This window comes from Sorex fumeus, unplaced genomic scaffold, assembly GCF_029834395.1.
Source record: "Sorex fumeus unplaced genomic scaffold, SorFum_2.1 ptg000058l, whole genome shotgun sequence".
Taxonomy (NCBI): domain Eukaryota; kingdom Metazoa; phylum Chordata; class Mammalia; order Eulipotyphla; family Soricidae; genus Sorex; species Sorex fumeus.
The window spans coordinates 24,045,351-24,067,190 of NW_026606115.1; the positions used below are offsets into that span (position 1 = coordinate 24,045,351).

General features: G+C 43.4%; 1 protein-coding gene across 1 annotated transcript; it reads right to left on the reverse strand.

Annotated features, from left to right (window-relative positions):
- Window positions 1-19,032: 19,032 nt before the first annotated feature.
- On the reverse strand, window positions 19,033-21,565 carry LOC130034146 (leucine-rich repeat-containing protein 14-like). Its single transcript, XM_056125700.1, has 3 exons — window positions 21,276-21,565; window positions 20,252-20,845; window positions 19,033-19,546 (listed from the first exon to the last, which is right to left on the reverse strand). Exons 1-3 carry the CDS (start codon window positions 21,563-21,565, stop codon window positions 19,033-19,035), a joined length of 1,398 nt encoding a protein of 465 aa, XP_055981675.1.
- Between the last annotated feature and the right edge of the window lie 275 nt (window positions 21,566-21,840).

Here is a 21,840-nt window from a genome sequence, read left to right on the forward strand (position 1 = left end):
TTTGAGACACTGGCTCTTAGTTTAATGCCTATTTAAATTCCGAGCTGGAGCGATAGCACAGCGGTAGGGTGTTTGCCTTACAAGCGGCCAACACGGCTGACCTGAGTTTGATTCCTTCGGCCCTCTCGGAGATCCCGGCAAGCTACCGAGAGTATCTAGCCCACACGGCAGAGCCTGGCAAGCTACCCGTGATATATTCGATATGCCAAACAGAGTAACAACAAGTCTCATGAAGAGGACGTTACTGGGCCCGCTCGAGCAAATCGATGAACAACGGGAAGAACGTGATCCGTGATCCATGATTTAAATTCCATTCTGTATTGGTGCTCCTGGAGAAAGCTAGAGCCTGGGTGTAGACCACTACTAAAAAGCATAAGACGGTCGCCTGATTTACTTCTTCGGACTCCTTCTGGGACTGGAGTATCAAAAAAAAAAACAAGAATCAAAAGTCTTTAACTGAATTGGGAAAGACCATGGTGTAACAGTGACAACACTTGGATGTTGCTTCATTACATTCTGATTACCTACAAATGGAAGTAGTTACCTTTGGAAGAGATTTTCTCAAGAATAAAATGAGACTAATACAGTTGAGAGAAAAAGAAGTAATGGAACTCAATAATGCAGTAGAAAGCCTTAGAAGCAATGTGGATGAAGTCAAAGAACAAATCAGTACACTGGGAGGTGCAGTAAACGAATGCAGAAAGAGACGAAGGAAATAGAAAATAAAAGGAGGAAAAAAGAGAAATTAGAAAAATTATTGACAATATCAAAATGAACAATTTCAGAATCATAGGAATTCCAGAAGGAGAAGAGAAAGAGGGGAGAAAGACTAGTTCAAGAAATAATTGAGAGGGACTGGAATGATAGCACAGAGCGTAGGGCTTTTGCCTTGCACACAGCCGACCCGAGTTCGATTCCCAGCATCCCATATGGTCCCCCAAGCACTGCCAGGAGTAATTCCTGATTGTAGAGCCAGGAGTTTCCCCTGTGCATCAACGGTTGTGACTCAAAAAGCGAAAAATAAATTTAATAAGTAAATAAGCGCCAAAAGACATTGGATGTGTTCCAGAAACAAACAAAAAAAAACAAAGGTACTATAAAACTTCACCATAAACAAAGTCCCCAATTTGCATATTATTGAGGAATGGCCCTCACTGCTGCCCTCTGAATTTACTGCCACATTCATACCAAGGCCATATTCCCAAGCGTTGATCCTGGCCAATAACTGGTAATGAGAGCACAGTGGGTAGGGCGTGTGCCTTGCATGAGGCCGAGCCGGGGTTCGATTCCTCCGTCCCTCTCGGAGAGCCCAGTAGGCTCCCGAGAGTATCCCACCTGCACAGCAAAACCTGGTAAGATATCCATTACTATTCAATATGCCCAAAAACATTAACAACAAGTCTCACAATGGAGACATTACTGGTGCCTGCTTGAGCAAATCGATGAACAATGGAAGGGCAGTGCTACAGGACAGTGCCATAATACATTTTTATTTCTGTGAAATGTGAGATTTCTCTAACCAGAATCTTTAGCTACATTACTCCTCTTTAGTGCATTACCTACTATAATACTACACTCTATGAGTTCCTGTTAAAGTTTCCTTCCTTTATTCTACTTCAGACTATCAGATCTGCATTGATGTCTGAAGGCTCTTCCTACATTCTCTCACTCCCTCTCCATTATCCTTCACATTGTTTAATCCCAATTAAACTCTTCCTCATCTAATCCTATTTTGGTTGTTACTTCTCAGATGATCAGTGCTAATGAAAGTAGTTTTAGATATTGTTCACGTATACTATTGCTAATGTGTACTTTGGGGTAGTACTCATTTACCAAACAACAGGCAAATTAAACAATATCCTGAGAAGTCAGGGGTGCCAATAACTCCTAGTCTAAGATCGTACTCACATGACTGATAATTTCTCCAAACTTTTTTTTTACTTTTTGGGTCACACCCGGTGATACACAGGGGTTGCTCCTGGCTTTTTCACTCAGAAATTACTCCTGGCAGTGCTTGGGGGACCATATGGGATGCTGGGAATTGAAGCCGGGTTGGCCATGTGCAAGGAAAATGCCCTACCCGCGGTACTGTCTCTCAGCCCTGATTCCTTCAATCTTGAGGGTAAAAAATCCAAAATAAGAAGGAGACTGTTGCTCCTAGATATTTAAAAGATAGTGGAAGGTTAAAGACTAGCCACTAGTTGGCTAATTTTTGTCGATGACTTGCAGAGAGAAGAGAAAATAAAAATCATCAACAAACAATTACAACTATGAACATATGAGAATCTGATAATGTTATAGTATCTGAAGATTTTCTTATTTTCTGTAGTGAAAGAGCAGAAGGATCTAGAAGTATACTGGGTAACTGACAAAGTTTCAGAGCTTCAAGACATTCAAGTACTCAGCATCTCGGGGTACTTGGGATTTGGAGGGTGTATGCTGGTGATGAGTGTAGTGTTGGAATTATGTGCATGAGAAACCATAGTTAGTAGCATTCTAAACCAGAGAATTTCAATTTTAGAAATTATATAGTCAAAGGGTTATATACCAACAAAGGATGATCTCTCTCATATGTGGCATATAAGGAAACATAACAGGAATAACAAATTCCCAAAATTAGTGGTATAAACAACATGAGAACTTGTATTCAGTAGGAAACATGCGATCTGAGGGGCTGGTAGATAGAACAGGAAGTGGGCAAGGACTATGTTTCCCATTAGAAAAACATTCTAATGGGAGGAGGAGTTGGTGCGGAAAGGTGGTAAACTATCAGGTATGAAACCCTATCGGAAACAATCGTGTAAACCACAGTGCAAAACTCATATATTAAAAATGAGCTTCTCTTAGAGGCAGGCTGCTGGGTGAGTGTCAAAAGGGGGAGTGGAATTGGTGAATTGGTAGAGGAAAGTAGGCACTGCTGAAGGAATTGGTGTTGAAACAATATATGCCTGAAATCTGATCATGAATAAATTTATAATCTCACAGTGTCTAAATAAAAAATATAAAAACATACACATTTATCTAATCACATAAATGCAGGTGTATTATACTAAAACAAACATTCTGAATAAAAATATTTGATTTGGAAACATATAAGAGGACACATGTGTATGTGCCAGAGGGTATACGTGGATGTGTAGGTTCTTCAGATAACTCTGAACCCTTAGTTTTTGCAGAGAATCCCCATTACTGTACTAAGAGTGCACAGTTTCCTAGTATTACAGAGAGTGCACGCAAATAATGCAGCAGTTTTTTTCCTCAGGAAATGCCTCTAGGTCATCAAAAGTGATGCCAGTCTGTTAATTTATGTCACGTTACAAAATTAACCCACTACATTCTAAGCCTTACAGGGAAGGAAAAATATATTAGAGATCTATGTTAATGCATCTAAGAATTCCATGGCATGTAACAGATAGTAACAGAAAAATACTCCCAAGACTGACTTTTAAAAAGACGATCTAGGGTTGAGCATAATATTAACCGGATAATAAGAATTTCTTGATTGGGAGCACTTTCCGGTAGCCATGGGATTTAATACTACCAAGAATTCTAGGCTATATAAAAATCTCGGGGCTAGTATAGGTATTTGGAGCTTGGAAAAAGCAATAGACGATCCTCAATGAAGTGAAATCATCTGAGGGACCCTGATATTTCTACAATAAATGAAGAAATGCAAAGTCAGTAGAGAAGTTAGGAAGATGGAGTGACTTTTATGGGAGATAATAAGACATTTATTATCTTAATAATAAGATATTAGAATAGTGACATAGAACAGTGTTCCTATGGAGAGTTTTAGAACAGGGTTCTAAGACTTAGAAGAGTATTCCCATGGAGAGTCCAGAGAATTAATTTAGATCGTCAGGAATATGCTAATAAGAGAGACACCAAAATCACTAAGTTCAGTGTTGCATTTCATCTTCAAACCAGATCTATGATATTAGTGTCATCATTGTCATAAGGTACAGGTAAAAGGTAAAGGCCCTCCCGTTGATCATCGATTTGCTCGAGCGGGCCCAGTAACGTCTCCATTAGAGACTTTGTTGTTACTATGTCTGGCATATCGAATACGTCACGGGGAGCTTGCCAGGCTCTGCCGTGCAGGAGAGATACTCTTGGTAGCTTGCCGGGCTCTCCGAGAGGGGTGGAGGAATCGAACTCGGGTCAGCCATGTTGGCCGCTTGTAAGGCGAACGCCCTACCACTGTGCTATCGCTCCAGCCCATTGTCATAGGGGCAGCCAATGAGACTATACTCCTAGGAAATTAAGAGATATTAATATGTGGAGAAACACGATGTTTCTAACAGTAACATAGTCAAAGAGTAAAAAAATAATGTTGCTCAATATTCTACATGTGAAGAATAACAATATAGGAAAAAGAGGCTGAGCAGGCTTCCCCAATAAAATTCATTAATTTAAATAGGTCATAAGGAGAACTCTAAGTGTCAGGTTACCTAACTCATTTATGGTATACAAAGAAAGAAAGCAAGGGAACAAATAAAAACTAACAAAAACAAACCTCTAGATTCTGACTTTCGTGCTGATGTTACTGGACAAAAGACGAAAGGTGAACTTAAGGGTGGAGGGAATCCAATCAACAGTGGTAGAGGGGTATCAATATCATTGGAGATGTGGTAGTCTAAAATTTTAAATATTTGAACTATATTTTATATATAGTTCAAATATATATCGGGTTGAGCTTTCCTCCCCGCCCCGACCAGGGCTCCGGCAGCCGAAGACCTCCAGGACCAGCCACCACCATGCTGAGACCACTCTCCGCACACATGAAGGTACTGGCAGAGGGACAAATCCACGCGGGTTCCGGGGCTGAGACCTCCAAGCCTACTTGGATTGGAGTCGAGCATCCTCCACCCAGATCCTCCAAATTCCAGTAGGCAGGGGTCACACCCACCACCTGGCCCCCTGGCGCCGTGTAATCCCATCAACGGCCAAGACTCAGAGACTATAAAATCCAGTTCCCGGAACCGCGTGGCCGCATTCGCGGCTGCACGACATCTTATTAGGACATCTTTTTTATGACATCTTATTATCTCATTCCTACTTTGGACAAACTTGCAGGCTATCGAATGTAGCCTGCCCACGGGGCAGAGTCTGGCAAACTCCCTGTGGCGTACCAAATATGCCAAATACCAGTAACAATGATGGGTCTCATTCTCCTAAAGAGCTTTGAATATAATCTCAGGGCTAGGATGAAAGAGACGTTGCTGGGGCCTGCTCGAGGCAATCGACAAATAACAGGATGATGAAATGAAAAAAAAATGAAAAATTTTATTTTAATTTTTATTAAGACACGATGTTTCACATAGACATTCATAGTTGAGCTTTGGGCATATTATGTTCCAGCACCAGTCCTACCACGAGTGTCAAATTCCTTTGACCTCTTCAGGTTCCCTCTCACACACACCCTATCCCCCAGCCCACTAGTCTGTCTCCTTGACAGGCACCTTTTGAAGTTTGATTGTTGTGGTTCAGTTTTCCTCCTCTTAGTGTTGACTTTGTAGTTTCAACACATACCTATATCACCCCCTACATTACTTCCCACCTGCTTCTTGCTACCCCCATCAATTTTGTACCCTCTGTCCTTATCCTTCTTATATAGTGGAGTCAAGTTTGAATGAGTTATTACATTTATAACACCTTATTATATACACCACAGATGAGGTCATTCTCTGTTTATCTTCCTCTTTTGACTTACTTCACTTAATATGATATCATGTAGCTCTATCCAAATTGCAAAAAATTACATGATTTTGTCATTCCTTGCAGTTTCATAGTATGACATTGTATAGTTATACCGCATAGTTATAAAATCTATCAAAGAAGACCTCAAAGAGTGAAGAGCAGCAGTGCTGGTAGATGCAGCAGAAGCCGGGAAAAGCATTCGTAATTCCCGCCTGTCCTTCACCAACTACAAGACCAAGATGACTGCCTCCCGAAGTCCTGATTGATCTATCACATCTTCCAGAAGTGCAATGGAGACTATACATGACTTCTACTCAGATGTCTTTGATAGCCACGTCCACCTGCCCACATACCAAATTCTGCAGGAAGGATATGTCGTTCCCAACGTTCTCCCTTCCGAAATCCGACATGCCATCTCGTCAGTAAGAAACGAACAACACCTGGCCCAGACAAGGTCAGACCTGAATTTGGGAAGCTGGCCCTTTAACTGACCAAGAGCCTACGTGCCTGTGCGGCTGACCTGACCTACGTGACCCTCAGCAGGTGAAGCCTGTGGTATGGCTATCTTGACCTACGTGACCCTCAGCAGGTCAAGCCTGTGCTAGGTAGGGCTATCCTGACCTATGTGACCCTCGGCAGGTAAAGCCTGTGCTTTGTATGGTTATCCTGAGAAAACAATTGTCATGGCTGTAACTGACAATGATTAACTTAGTATAAGCCTTGTAATGCATGGTATGTTAAACTTATAGATTCTGTAACTTTTCTAACCACATTTTGAGCACGACCCTTTGTGTAGCTGCCTCACTATATATACCCCCATCACCCTCAATAAAGCCTGTCCCTTTTTCTCTTTGTTTCTGAGCTGCATTTTGTCTCTTGTGTCTTGTGTTCATTCGGTCGGTCCTTCCCTGCACCTACGGATCCTAGAGCCACCTCTGCGGGCCGGAGAGTGGTCTGGCGGGTCCCCCCGCAACTGGCGCCCACGCGGGGCGGTGTCTGGGAGACGACCTCCAAACTCCCCTTCAGGAAGTGGTGGCCACCGGAACGCATGGAAAGGTAAGTGCGCGCCTAATCAAAAATACCCGTCTCGTTCGAGGCCGAGTGGGTATTAGCCCCTGCCTCATTATAGAGGTTGACAGGGTGGTATAAGGGGAGAATTGAGTGTTCAGTCTCATATGAGGTATATGAGACGGTCACTGGGTTGTATAAGGCTCCCCCGTGCTCCTTTGTTGTGTCCTTTGTGGAATGTGTGTGTGAGTGAATGAGCGGTCAGGAGCGTCCTCGCCTCTGATTCGAGTCTGTGGTTCCAAGGCTGGGCACCCTTAAGGTTCCTGAAAAGGCTACGGAATCCAGTTGGGCTGTCTGGTCCCACGGGAAACATCCGCCTTTCTCTTATGGCTAAGTTTCCCACTGGCCAGACAAGCACCTGAGTGGGCCCCTTTGTCGGGCCTCCCCCGCCCGTGTCTTGCATTTGTTTTTCCCAGGTATTCACGTGGGGCTTCAGCCTTCCAGTGACCCATCTCCTGTCTCGTCTCTATTCATGTTTTTTCTTTTCTGCCTTCTAGTCCTCCTGTCTGTGTTACAATTGAGTGTTCAGTCTCATATGAGGTATATGAGACGGTCACTGGGTTGGATAAGGCCCCCCCCCCTGCGCCCCTTTGTCGTGTCCTTTGTGGAATGTGTGTGTGAGTGAATGAGCGGTCAGAGGCGTCCTCGGTTCTGATTCGAGTCTGTGGTTCCATGGCTGGGAACCCTTAAGGTCCCCGAAAAGGCTACGGAACCCAGTTGGGCTGTCTGTGGTTCCACGGGAAACATATGGTCTATGATGGTGCTGACTTAGACGTCGGCCGCAAGTCACCTTTGGCTGATCCACTACGGCTAAGTTTCCCACAGGCCAGACAAGCACCTGAGTGGACCCCTTTGTTGGGCCTCCCCCGTGTCTTGCGTCTGTTTCTCCCAGGTATTCACGCAGGGGACAGCCTTCCAGTGACCCATCTCCTGTCTCGTCAACCTTTATGTCTTGTCTGCCTTCTATTCCTCTCGTCTGTCTTACTCCCTCTCTTCTTCCTATATTTCTCATTTTCTGTTTCGTAATCTGTATATTCGTGTGTATCTGTATCTTTGAATGCTGTTTCTCCTGACCTCTGACAATGGGTCAGAGTTTAAGCAAGAAGGAATTGTTTGTTCGTGGTTTAAAGACCTCCCTTAAGCACCGAGGAATCTAGGTAAAGAAAAAGGATCTTGTCAATTTCTTTCTTCTTCTTGAAAATGTGTATATAAGAAACATAGGGGCCGTGACTGTCTTAAATCCCCATCCCGGCCCTTTCCTACTGGCAATAAAACTTAGAGACCTTCTTAAAGGGCTACTGCACTTCTGCTCCACAGTCCCTGGCTCTCGGCCTCCCTCTATCCCCTCCCCCTCTATCAGCCCAATCTTGTTTCTGGTGGTCTGGTTAGTGGAATCTGTCTCCCTCTCACTCTCTCAGTCACTTTCTCCACTACTTACCCCCATCTCCCTTTTCAGGCGTTTCCTCCCTGCGGGTACGGGTCGAGCACTTAAAGGCCACTAGGGAGCTCGCCGATAGAAGACTCCCGTGACAGGATGTGGGGGTCACAGCCGCGATTCCCAGAATAAAATCGCGTCCCCCGCAGAAGAAAATCTGTGCAACGTTAGGTACTCGTCAGTTAAGCACATCCACGTACCCAGATTTGAAAACTCCGCCTTTCTCTTTCCCTCTCCCTCCACCCTCCTTTCTTAGGACCTTGGGAAATTCGCTTAGCAAAAGGGAACTCTTTCTTGTGGGTCTTAGGGACTCTCTCCCGGTTCTAGTTACTAGCACTACAGAGTAGCTTTGTCATGTTCAATGAGATTGAAAACAACAACAACAACAACAACTTGGGAGTGCCTGAATGATTTCTATCTGACCCTCGGCCTAGGAGAGGTCCCCGGAGCCTTGTGGATTGTAGGGCATTTTGAATCGGATGTAGAGGATGCTGTGAAAGATTCAGAGGCCTTCTTACGAGAGAAAAATCTCTCGGGCCTCCTCTCCCGTGAAGAATTCCATGTCCCAGTGCCCCTCGGTTACTATCCTCATGTCTGTTTCTGAGGCTAATGTTCCTTGTTTATACCCAGTTCTTAAGGACAATCCCACAGATCCACCCTTTGCTCCCCACCATGACTCCCCTTCTGTCCTATCCCCAGAGGATGAGGCAGACCTCCAGCAGGAGGCTGCCCAATATCAAGAGCCCAAATGGCCCCCACACCTCCCTACCTTTTCTTCCTGACTTCCCCCTTACAACCCTAAAATGTATTTGCAAGAGAAAATTGACCTCTTTTTGGTTCCAGAATTCCAGAATTATGCACTGCTAATTAGTAACTTGATCTGGAAAACCTGGCGCCAGGAGAAGACTTGGAAGAACTGAAACCCCGAACATGAAAATCACATACACGCCCTTTGGGAAAATTTGGATATCTCTGTGTGACTGGTGAGTGTGGTGCGCACCCGTGTAAGTGGAGGACCGGTCCGAGCAAGTGTAGGAGTGTGATCTGTGCATGTGTTCCTAGTGTGTGTATTGTCTTAATATCTTTCTCCTAGTTCTGTTAATTAAGATTGTTTAACATGGGTCAGAATCGATCGACCCCCAAAGCTTTAATTCTTAATCACTTCTCTGAGATCCACAGGAAAGCTCAGGATCTGGGCTTGAGGGTCAAGAAAGGTAAGTTTGGCATTTATTGTTCATCAGAATGACCTTCCTTTGGTGTGGATTGGCCCCCACAAGATTCCTTCTCAACAAACCATGTGGCTCCAATAAAAGAGGTAATAATCTGTAGAAAATCTGCTGTGAAGGTATACTCCCCTAGAAATCTCTAGGGGGCATGGGGAAGGGATGTGATAACCTCTGTGTGAATGGTCTCTGCAAAGAGGCACCCCTCCTTTGTCTGTTTTGCGTCACCCTCCACTAGGAGGAAGCCCACTAGTGAGAAAGACTCTGGGAAACTAAGGCAGGCCAATTTCCAGGCATAAGATCCTTTTCCCCACCCAGGTCTAACTAGAAGATAGAGGTCAATTGAAATGCTAATGAAGACAGTTCAGACAAAAAAAGGGTAAAAGGCCAAAATAAAGGCCAATTTACAGGGGGCTAGAATTCCCTTGGAAGAGGCCAAAGTGATAGACCTGGAGAAAAATTTTGCCAAGGAACCATCTTTTTTCATAGATTATTGCTTGCAATTAGAAAAACATCCTAGGAGCCTCCAACTAGGTAGTTTAGATAAAGAGTATCTTGTTGACCTCTGTAACACCTTGTGGCCTGAGTATAGTGGGGAAAGATAGCCAGTAAATGACAGTTTGCATTACCAGATTATTTTAGAGTCAGATCTTTGCAGATAAACTAAAGAAATAGGAGTATCAAAGCAGAGGAGGCAGGAAAATGCAAGATCTTATGATTAACTGTTTGACATCAGAAACAAAGAAGTGTATCATTAAGGAGCCAATCCCCATGTCTGATAAGAATCTCCCTGCCTCAGAATTAGCCTTGGCTAAAAAATGGTAACATCTTTGTCATAGTTTATTTTGCCGGCTTATATCAACAAAAGCGCTTTCCTGACACATTTTTAACAAGCAGGAGACTGGCTGGTTAGGCTGGGAAATGGGGAGCAGTGTTTCTCTGCCCTGGGGACTGTCCCTTCCTTTCTCAGACCATCAGTTTCTCCCTGTCATTTTTTGAAGGGTCATATTGATCGATCAATTGCAGATGTGTGCACATGTATGTTTGGTGTTTTAGTCAGTTCATTGTCTGTCTGTCTGTCTTGTCTGTCTGTCTGTATATCTGTCTATGTGGAGCACTCGAGTGTTGGAACCAGGCTGAATTCAAAAGTAGAAATTTTAGAGAAGTTAGTGATATGCAACCCAGTGATTTAAGAAATGCAGTTGGTTTTGGAACCTGTTAGGCAAGGGTTAATCTTATCAGAAGGTTGAGCCTATAGAGAAAGCAGAATTCTCAATCTAAATTTCTTGTTAGAATAACATTAATGATTATGTGATTAACAGTTGAAATCCTTTTGAACTTAAGAATCTTGTACTATCTAGAAGAGCTATGGAACTAGAACCTGAAACTAAAGTGAAATAAGAGTTTAGAGAAAGCAAGACCTTATCTTACAAGCCTCAGCTAACTTTAATGAAAAACTAGGCCGCTTTTACAAACTACATAGGTACAGAAGCCATTAAGTTTCCTTATTTTCCTAAACAGTGGCAATTTATAGAATAACAATTGGATTTGTCCATTCTCCCTTGACACAAGGAGCTAAGGTTTATCAGGTTACACCCATCACAGTGCTCCTGAGTCACTTCCATTCCTTTGTTTTTCTGTAACCACTCCTCTATCCTCTCCTCCCCAACCAGTTAATCAGCTTTTCCCCTAGTCAGAATCTGTTAATTTGTAAGATCAGATCCTTCTAGGAAACTGAACTTGTATTGTAAATTGTGAGTCGATCTGCTAAGTGAGAATCTGTCCTAGAAGAATGTCCTGACTAGTTTGAATGAGGCTAAACATTTTTCCCTTTCAAACGGCCTTAAGTAATAATCTCAATATACTGCAAGAGGCAGCTTCCCTTATCTCACAGAAACCTTGCTGTTAGAGGCAGCTTCTCTTATCTCACAGAGCAGATCTCAGGTGCTAGCCAGGCCTGATCTTTGGGATGTAGATGCCAGGCTCCAGGAAGGCTGATCTTTAAGATATAGATTGGTCTTTGATGTGATAATCCAAGTGCTTGTAGCTTGTAAAAGGTGAGGCCAAAATTACTGGCCTGCAGATGTAAAGAAGCAATGTATGTTTTGCTGCCTCAATGTTCTTTCTCCTTTTGATGACATCACTGTATTGCCCCTTTAGAGATACCATGATCTATATGAGGAGATTTCAGGGCTCTCTACTAGGAGGTCTGAGAGAACAGGGGAAAACATGCTTGAGAGAACCTGAGTTTCTTTTACGGGATATAATGAGACTGTAAGAATGGGCTGGGAGAGGCAGAAGAGATAGTAGAGTGAATAGAGAGAGGATTGGAATAAACTGCAAATAGGTCAAGCAGCCTGGCCATAAGGTTTCCTTCCTTTTCCTGCCCATCGCCATCCACCTCCCTGGAGTGGGGGAAACTACCTAATGTGGGCAGTGGGAAAGATAGATTTCTGCCATCCTTTTTGTGTTCACATAGCAATTCAAATATTTTCTTATGCTAATATCAAAGTTTGGTAAAAAATCCAAAGGGTTTTTTCTGTGTCTGAAAGCATGTTTGTATTTTTGTGGAATTGTTAAAAATATCTGGTATAGAAAGCTCATGATTTTAAATAATTAAGGTACAAGAACTATTGTAATTAAGCCAAAGAAGTTTTTATCATGTTTTGTAAAAATTGATCGTAGGTCTTATGTTATGTTAATGTACATGTTTGTATCTGCCTTGGATTAGAATATTTGATCTAGAAGGAGTTAAAATAACTATGACACATGAAAACAGGTTCAAAAAATAATGGTTTAGTTTAAACATGAGTTTCTAGAGTTATAAAATTGGTTGCAAAATTTGTCTTACCAGTGCTCTATCTGATCTCTGAGACTCTTCGTAACAAAAATTTCTAGAACTTCTAAGAGTTATAAAGTGGAATAATCTCAGATGTTAGCCTTCTGTAATGGTCTCTGAGAATGGAGAATTTCATGGAAAATGTGGGAAATTTTAATAACTACATTGTTAATCAACCTGTCCAGTGTTTGAAAGTACATGCTATTATTTTGATAACTTTATTTCATGCAAAGCCTTGTCACCAGGTATCAACCTGGCCCTGCTCTTCAGAAAGCTTTTTACTCAAGTGTGAAATACTTAAATGTTTCATAATAATCTGAGTGCTTTAATCTTTTGTATTTGTATTTTCCTGGAAATCAGAATTTTAAGATGTCTTCTGGTTAATTTCTAATGTAAAGTGATCTTTTGCCCAGTGAATATACCTTGTAAGAGCTTCAATTGAGCATTTTAAGGCTATTTGAATACCTATGGAAGCATTGCAGAGTACAGTTTTTGTTAGGTGAGATTAAGATAACATTTTTCCCTTTCCTTCCCCTCCTCCCCCTGCCATTTCTGCCCCTCTCCTGTCTGGCTCTGCAGACACCCTCAGGGTCCTAGTGGTCGCTGGCTTTGCCTTCAGCCAGTCCCTCCATTTTTTGATGCCATTGGCCACAATGCTTCCTATGGTGTCTCTCCCTCATTTGGTGGTCCCCCGTATTTTGTACCACCCAACTTCCACCCTTTATGATTACTGGTCCCCCTGCGATGTTGCCTCACCCCGCCGACTCCACCACCAGCCTGTCACCGCCCTCACCGTCGCCGCCCTGTTCACCCTCGGCCTTGTGGGCTCTGGTATGAGCATCAAAGCCCTGACCTCACAGCACTCTGGTCTAGCTACACTTCGGGCCGCTGTGGATGCCAATTTAGAGCGCCTTGAACAATCCATCTTTCACCTTGAGGATTTGCTGATGTCTCTTTCGGAGGTTGCTCTTCAAACCGCCGAGGACTGGACTTGTTCTTTATGAGAGAGGGGTGATTGTGTGCTGCATTGGGGGAAGAGTGCTGTTTCTATGTCAATCATAGTGGGGTCATCAGGGATTCTATGCGGGACTTCAGGAGGGCCTGGACTGGACTTGCTCTTTATGAAAGAGGGGGGATTGTGTGCTGCCTTAGGGGAGGAGTGTTGCTTTTATGTTAACCACAGTGGAGTGATTAAAAACTCCATGGAGAACTAAGGGAAGGTTTGGAGTGGAGACAACAGGAACGTGAGTCTCCTAGCTCTGGGTGGACTCTGCACTCTTTACTCCTTTACTCGTTGCCACTCTCGGGTCCCCTGACTGCCCTTTTATTGATTGCTACAGTGGGCCTCTGCGTTTTTAACCAGATTATCAGATTATCGCTTTTGTTAAACAACAGATAGCTTCTCTATCTGCCAACGCCATACAAATGCATTACCACTGCCTGGCAATGGAAGATGCTCCCCTAGACCATGCGGTTGCAAATTCTGCTGCTACAGAGGACGGCTTGCAGGTCGTATTTAGTTGGACCCAACCTTGAGTTGTTCATGGCCAGCTCCCCTTCCCCTCTCTGATCTGACAATTTGGGTATGAAAGAGTCGGACTTTACCCTATTCCATTTTGTTCAGCAGCTAGGTGTCTGGCAAAGCACTGCAAGGGAGGCCTCATGGCTGATTTCGACTCCCTGTGGAGTACACTGGGCCTGCATGGAGGTTTCCTCTGCCTAATGCCGGCCTTTTTCCACGGCTCCCCTCCGCTAGTAGGGCGGGCAGGGGAAAACGGGCTCTATCTACTTTCCTCCCCTCCACAAAACAGAGGCTTTCTTGATATCCTGGAGGGGCCCAGTCAATGCTCCCCCTAGCTGGCATTTTTTATAATAAAGGAAGGGGGAGATGTGGGAAGCTGGCCCTTTAACTGACCAAGAGCCTACGTGCCTGTGCGGCTGACCTGACCTATGTGACCCTCAGCAGGTGAAGCCTGTGGTATGGCTATCTTGACCTACGTGACCCTCAGCAGGTCAAGCCTGTGCTAGGTAGGGCTATCCTGACCTACGTGACCCTCGGCAGGTAAAGCCTGTGCTTTGTATGGTTATCCTGAGAAAACAATTGTCATGGCTGTAACTGACAATGATTAACTTAGTATAAGCCTTGTAATGCATGGTATGTTAAACTTATAGATTCTGTAACTTTCCTAACCACATTTTGAGCACGACCCTTTGTGTAGCTGCCTCACTATATATACCCCCATCATCCTCAATAAAGCCTGTCCCTTTTTCTCTTTGTTTCTGAGCTGCTTTCTGTCTCTTGTGTCTTGTGTTCATTTGGTCGGTCCTTCCCTGCACCTACGGATCCTAGGGCCACCTCCGCGGGCCGGAGAGTGGTCTGGCGGGGCCCCCCGCACCTGAACACCTGAAGAAACTACCGTCAGTACTCATCAATACCCTGGCTCTGCTTTTCACACACTACCTGTCTGAATGCAAGGTTCTGTCCCAATGGAAAACCAGCAGGATTGTACTACTATATAAGAAGGGAGACATCCACGACATTGGCACCTGTTGCCCAATCTGCCTATTGTCTGTCATCTACAAGCTGTTCACTTGAGTCATCCTGAATAGGATTGGCTAGATGAAGGACAACCATGCCAGCAAGCCAGTTTCCGAAAAGAATTCCACACCATAGACCATATGCACATGATAACCAAGCTCATTAAGTTTTCTCAGGAGTTCAAGATGCCGCTCTTTCTAATGTTCGTTAATTTCAAGAAGGCCTTTGATTCTATTGAGACAGAAGTGGTCATTGAAGCCAATCAGGGCATTCAAACTCAATACATCAGTGTCCTCCGTGAGCTGTATTATGGATTCACTACCAGGATCTCACGATTCTACAAAGCGATCATCGATGTCAAGAGAGGAGTTCGGCAGGGTGATACCATTTCACTGAAACATTTCAGTGCCACCCTCGAGAATGTTAAGCGATGACTGGAATAGGAAGGAATGGGAGTGAAGACAGATGTTTGGCAACTACACCATCTCCGCTTTGTTGATTGATCGTTCTAATAACATAAAACGTTAGCCAAGCCGCACAAATCCTGACTGACTTCGACCGTGAGTGTGGAAAGGTTGGACTAGAGCTGAATCTCATAAAGACAATGTTCATGAGAAAAAGTCTTTTTCCTGACGTTCCATTCGCTCTCAACAGGATGACCATCTTCAAATGCAATAGCTATGTGTACCTAGTTCGAGAAGTCAACATGAAGAATGACCTGGCACCTGAGTTGCACAGGAGGAAGAGAGCAGCTTGGAACACCTTCAAGAGTGTCAAAGGAATGCATGGTACCCAAATATAAATATGAAAAAACAAAGAAGCCTTAAAATCTTTGGCTGGAGCAAAACCTTTGATAGGGCAACTGTTTGGCACACGTCTGATCTGGATTTGATCCCTGGCATCCTATTATGGTGCCCTGAGCATTGCCTGGATTGATTCCTGGGTGCAGAGCCAGGAGTATCTTCTGAATATCCCCAGAAGTGGTCTGAAAACAAAACAAAAATAATGATAATTATATTCTTGGTTTGAAAATTGATTGAGTTCACAAGCTTAATAAGGATAATATTTTATTTTAAATTTTCTATTTTGTATTGAGGTGATGTTGCATTAAGAGTATACGTTTGAGAGAATAAGGTACAATTTCACATTTCTTTAATATAGAGTTCAAAAATAGGTGTCCAACAACAGATGAGTGATTTATGAAGTTGTGGTATAACTTGATCACTTAATATCACGTTACTCATTGATTTGCTCGAGTGGTTGCCAGTAACGTCTCCATTCATCCCTGTTGCATGCTAACGTAGCCCAAGGCATCTGGCTCATTCTAGGAATACGAAGAGCCCCAAATCGATCATTCAGGGTCTTGACATAGAAGTCTGACCATCTCGTAGGTGGGCGGCCATGCGATATTTTGATGTCCCATGGAATCCCGTGGAATTTGATGTCCCGTGGAGCAGAGATGCACTGCTCAGATGTCAAGCTCAGACATCTGTGGAAGATCTGGCAAAGCCTAGTAGTCAGAGACCACTCCCACATCTTTATTAGAACTCCCTGAAATTCCTTTTCTAGAGTAATTCTGATTATATCGGAAATAGCAGACACCCAGGACTGAACCTAGAAGAAAGGTTGATTATTAGATCGCAAGAGGAGAGGGAACAGTCAAGAATTTCATAGTCTGATCCTTCCCACGTAGGACAGTAATTGACAGCAGAATATCTCCACAGTTGGATTCCCACATTCCCATCCCTTCATCCCCTCCCCAAACACAAGTTCCGGAAAAACGAAAGGTCTTCCAGACAAGAGCTACAGGGCCTATTAGAAGGAAAATAAATAAAATTCCTAAAGTGTTCAATAGAATGATCAAATGAAGAATAAATTGCTTTAGAAATCAACCTAATTATCATATGATTCCAACAGTAAATTATCTTAATAGCACTATTATGTAAACAATGAAATGTACATTGGCACCGTAAAACATTATTGAAATCTGAAAAAAAGTGCAACAAGGGAGTTTTTGACAAAGACCAAAACCATAACAATTTCTGACAGACATCCAATGAAATGGCAGAACAGACACTGACAAATAACTGAAAGAGATATATAAGATTGAAAGAATCTGAACAGTGCAATTGCAGTGGAAGAATACAGGAAACAGACATCTGGAAAGATAGGGAACATGAAGAATCTTTTCATGGTATATTAAAAATAGCAGTAGGAGTATAAAACTATTTAATAGGCCAGCAGGGATAGAGCAGAGGTGTAAAAGGGTACATGAATAATAAAAAATATGTATCATGGGGCTGGAGTGATAGCACAGCGGGTAGGGCATTTGTCTTGCACACGGTCAACCCGGGATCGAGTTCCAGCATCCCATATGGTCCCCTGAGCACCGCCAGGAGTAATTCCTGAGTGCAGAACCAGAAGTAACCCCTGTGCATCGCCGGGTGTGACCTAAAAAGCAAAAAAAAAATTGTATCGTGAGGTAGAAGCAAAAAATCTTTCTTAAATGGCCTATGAAAATGTGGAGAAAATGACAAAACAGGAATCTCTTCATGCTTGAGCCACTTCACATCAAGGACTTTATCATTATTCACATTTGGAACCTATGTCATAATGCATACTAACATTAGCTATGGGTACTTAAGAAAACTAAGGAGCGAGAAAACAGGGAGTAATGTGTTGATAAAGATGCCAGTAGGTATAGGTATAGTTTCTCTGTTTCTCTTTCTAGAGCCAGGTTGTTTCCACTTGTGCGGCCCAATAGGGGGGCGGGCGAGAGCTCTTCCCTCGAAGGGACCCAGCCCCGGCAGCCGACCTCCACTACCTAACAGCTGCCATGCTCCAGGCCACTTTCCGGATGCTAGGGCTGAGTCTCAGGCAGGAGTGAAGTCCCATGGAACCCCGGTAATGCAGGACTTTGTGACCTTGGACTCTGGACTCAACAGGACTTAGAGGTAGAGATCCTCTGCCTGCTTCCTCCAGTCTCTGGTGACCCAGGAGCCACACCCATAAGCCACACCCTGCCTGCATCAGACCACCCTCCAGAACTCATGGCTGCTCCTTCCAGGATAGAGTATAAAGGAAGGCCCCCATAACCATGCCACCAGACTCTGCACCAGGCTGTTTCCACTGGGGGCGCCCCAAAGGGAGGGAGGGCAAGAGCTCTTTCCAACTCAAGGGACCCATCCCTGGCAGCTGATCTCCAATACCCAACAACCGCCACCCTCCAGGCCACTTTCTGGACAGCACGGCCGCTTTGTGGCCACGCAAAACATCATCGGACACTTCCTACCCATTGTCCATAATTACCACACCATGTTTGATGGAGTTCAGTGTGTAGGTAACAGATTATATATATATATATATATATATATATATATATATATACCTCTTAGAGTGCCCGGCAAGCTACCGATAGTATCCCACCTACACGGGCAGAGCCTGGCAAGCTACGCGTGTAATATTTGATATGCCAAAACCAGTACCTATAACAGGTCTCATTCCCCTGAACGTGAAAGTGCTCCAATCATTGGGAACTATGAGTAAGGAGAGGCTGCTAAAATCTCAGGGCTGGGACGAATAGAGATGGTACTGGCACTTGCTTGAGTAAATTGAAAAACAACGGGATGATAGTGATGACAGTGACAGTGATACACTGATACAGTTACTCTTTTACTTACAACTGGCTTGTCACTAGTAAACCCAAGACAATCTTAAGTACAAAAATATTGAAAGGTCACTGAGGGAAAATTTATTGGCTTCAAAAACTACCACATTAAGAAAGAGTTTTGATTGACCTGCCTTATAACAATTATTACTCTTGAGTGTATAAAAGGAATAATCAATGTGAGCAGGTAAATCATATGTTTGGTACTTTGGTCAACTACCAAACACATACGTAGTTTTACATGGGTACAAAATGTGTTTGGTAACCAGAAGATGCAGCTACCAAGCAATGAGAAAGAAATCAACAGAACCATTCACATTCCTTTAATATTTTTAGAGCTTCATTTAATAAAAAAGTAAGAGGTCAATTTTCTAAAACAGTAGGATGTTACACATGCATTTCTACAAACTTTGGTTTCAGAGAAAACAGTAAGTGCATAACAAGTTGATGTCACAATGTGTTAATTAAGTCACAATCAAGTGTAAGCCACCACTGTAGATGCCAGCAACAATCTGTGAATGGCCACACGTAAATGTTGAAGCAATTTTTTCGTATGGAACATCATTCAGAATTAGTGGACCAGCACAGGTCTTCTCGTTTTGCCGCCTGTAGCAATAACTTCATCTGGGTCTGCACTTCCTCAAGTTTCTGTCGGTTCAAACTAACATGAAAAAGTCCCTGTTCATAGCAATGGAGAGGGATAGGATAAATCACATAGCGAATATTCATCCAGGTTGTTAGCTGTTGCATAAAGTTCGTGAGTGCAGGCATTGAGATGGGGTTGAAGGAAAACCTAAAGGCATAGAGCTTGGAACAGCGACTCAGGGGTCTGAGTAGAGCAGAGAGAATAGAATCTGTGATTTGACAGTTGGTCAACTCCAGATGCTGCAGGGTGCCTGAGACTCTCTCCAGCAGAGTCAGAAAGGGCTCATTAACTTCCTGGAAAATGTGGTTGTTACTCAGATTCAGTCGTTTTAAGTTGGTGACCTGAGAACTCTGGGACAGCACAGTGACATCTCTGCTAGAAAGCTGACAGAAAGACAGAGTCAATGTATCCAACTGAGGTTGCAGGACTCTGTAGAGAAAGAAAAGAAAGATTATTTCAGAATAGTTGACTATGGCAGGGGGCTTTTCGTTAAAGCTACCGAAGGTTCTAAGGTAAAGTAATTTGTGCAAAATTTGCCAAAGTTTCACCACGGGGCATTGGAGCTGGAAGTTACAGATTTATTAACGTGGGGGAGTTATTCAAGGTTAATGGAAGATGGAGTAAAAAACTGTACAAACAAACAATGGTGGATCCTGTTCATTATCTGGTGAAGATGAGTCTGATATAGTAAAAAACTGAGGGCTCCCATTCATGAGCCACAGGTGACAAGGTTTCCATTCAGGGCCTAAAACTTGGGTAAACTACAGGGTCAAAAGTCTGGCAGTGTTAACAACTGTGGCCAATTCATAGAGATGTACGTCAGAGCTATAGCAATAAAAACTTCTCCATGTGAACGCCTCTTGCCCCACTCTAAAGGATAGTGCGTTCTCAGAGGATTATCACTGAAACTTTTCCCACCAATGTATCTGAAGACTTATCACAGTGTTTGCAAATGGTTGACTGGCTGACTGAACAAATGAAAGTGCACAGTTCAAGCCCGGTTGTTCTCACCACAATGTGCCTCTCTCTAGTATGACAAGTCTCAAACTTCCAGCAATTCCCAAGGAGAAGGTGGAGGGAAAATAGAGGCATGAGGATTTAAGTACGGGAATTTTAGTGTCTCGACCCCATCACCTGAGCAGTTTGTGCAGCTTATCTTTGAGGCCGAAGAAGGACAAGCTGAGGTCCTGAAGTACTTCTAGCTTCCCAAGCCATGTGAGAAAAATGTTGAAGTTTCTCCCCTGACAAGACTGAAAGGGACGGTTAGTCAGTCTAAGGCTTTCCAGGTGGGTCAAATGAGGAAAAAGGATGGTAACATTTCTCAGGTGAGCCCGAATCACTTCAAGGTGATTAATACATGCCGGATCTATCATCCGCAGGCTTCTTCTTTGCAAAGGCATGTTATCAATTATCAAATTTCTGCAGCAGACGTGCAATGACCCAAAACTCTGTGCAACCTTTCTCTTAATAAAAAAAATAAATTGCTTTGCTCTACAGTTACGATTGAAGGAAATGTCCACTAATAATTCGATGGGGTTATTGACAGGCTCAGACTCTGAAGTACCCATTCCAAGGCACCTAGCTCTATGCTGAGATTCTTCTATTCCATGAATGGAGTGCTGAGAATAAACACAGGACTGAAAACAGAATGGGTGTCTGGCCCTGTAATAGCATGTGATTCCACATTCCATTGTCTGTCTTAAATCAAGAATCTTCAGTTTGGAGGTCCTGTAAGGGAGAAAAGTACACAGAACATGTGGGAGATAGCAGGTGTCATAGCAGGAACAATTATTCTCTGGTTTTCACTCCACGTGCCATTCACATGCTAGTTCTTTTTCTACAATTTACTGTGACTTTCTCTGTTTATCTTATACTTTCTTCACCTCTGCTTCTCTTCAGTCTCAATGCCCATGCCATCCTCTAAGCAGTCGTATTCAAGAAATACATACACCCATAGTATTCTAAATCAACTCTATTCTGCAGTCGATTCTGTAAGACTTTGCCCTACTTAAGGTAACTCCACCTCTTGGACAATAGACATACAGACATACTAAACATACATCACTGGTCACTTTGGAGAGACTCTTGTTATCACCCTGCTCCCAGACTCAGCACACCTATTTGCTCACTCACTTTCTCTATATTGGAATATTCTTACCCTGAGGAAGTGTTTTGTACGGGGAGGAACTGCAGACCATCCACCATGGCTTCCAAGACTTCATAGGGTGATTCTCCTATATTCAATGTCCCAATGTGCAGACACTGAAAGGGCCAAACTCTCACTATTTCCTTCAGCATCTTCTTCCGTCTGTCCAAGAAGGCAGTGGTGAACAATTGAATGAAGAGATGTTTAGGAAGGACCTCCAAGGCGTAGACACCTGCAGGCTCATTACTCATCAGACTCTTTGCAGCAAGTTCCATCAGAGTGGGTAGAGTATTTCGATCCATCTTCACAATCCTGCTTCAGAGTGAGGAATGTTTAGAAATTCTGAGAAGAGGACCTTTCTGCTACTCTGCCATCCCATGTGTGACCTGCCTCCAGCAGAATTCACTGGGCCAATTCTGGAACAGAAGGCAGAATGCCTCCCTACCAGGTGGGTCCTAGCAGCCTCTACATCCAATCTATGCCCTATATGAGGGCCCAAATCACAGCTCCTGAAGCATGTGACCATAAAATAGATCTACTGCACAAATTACATGTGGCTCATAGTTATGCTTCCTGT

Coding starts and splice junctions, on each gene's coding strand:
- LOC130034146 (XM_056125700.1), bottom strand. CDS start 21,565: ATGGATCGAAATACTCTACCCACTCTGATGGAACTTGCTGCAAAGAGT. Junction 20,846..21,275: donor GTACAAAACACTTCCTCAGG/GTAAGAATATTC, acceptor TCTCCCTTACAG/GACCTCCAAACTGAAGATTC. Junction 19,547..20,251: donor AAGCTGCACAAACTGCTCAG/GTGATGGGGTCG, acceptor CTTTCTCTACAG/AGTCCTGCAACCTCAGTTGG.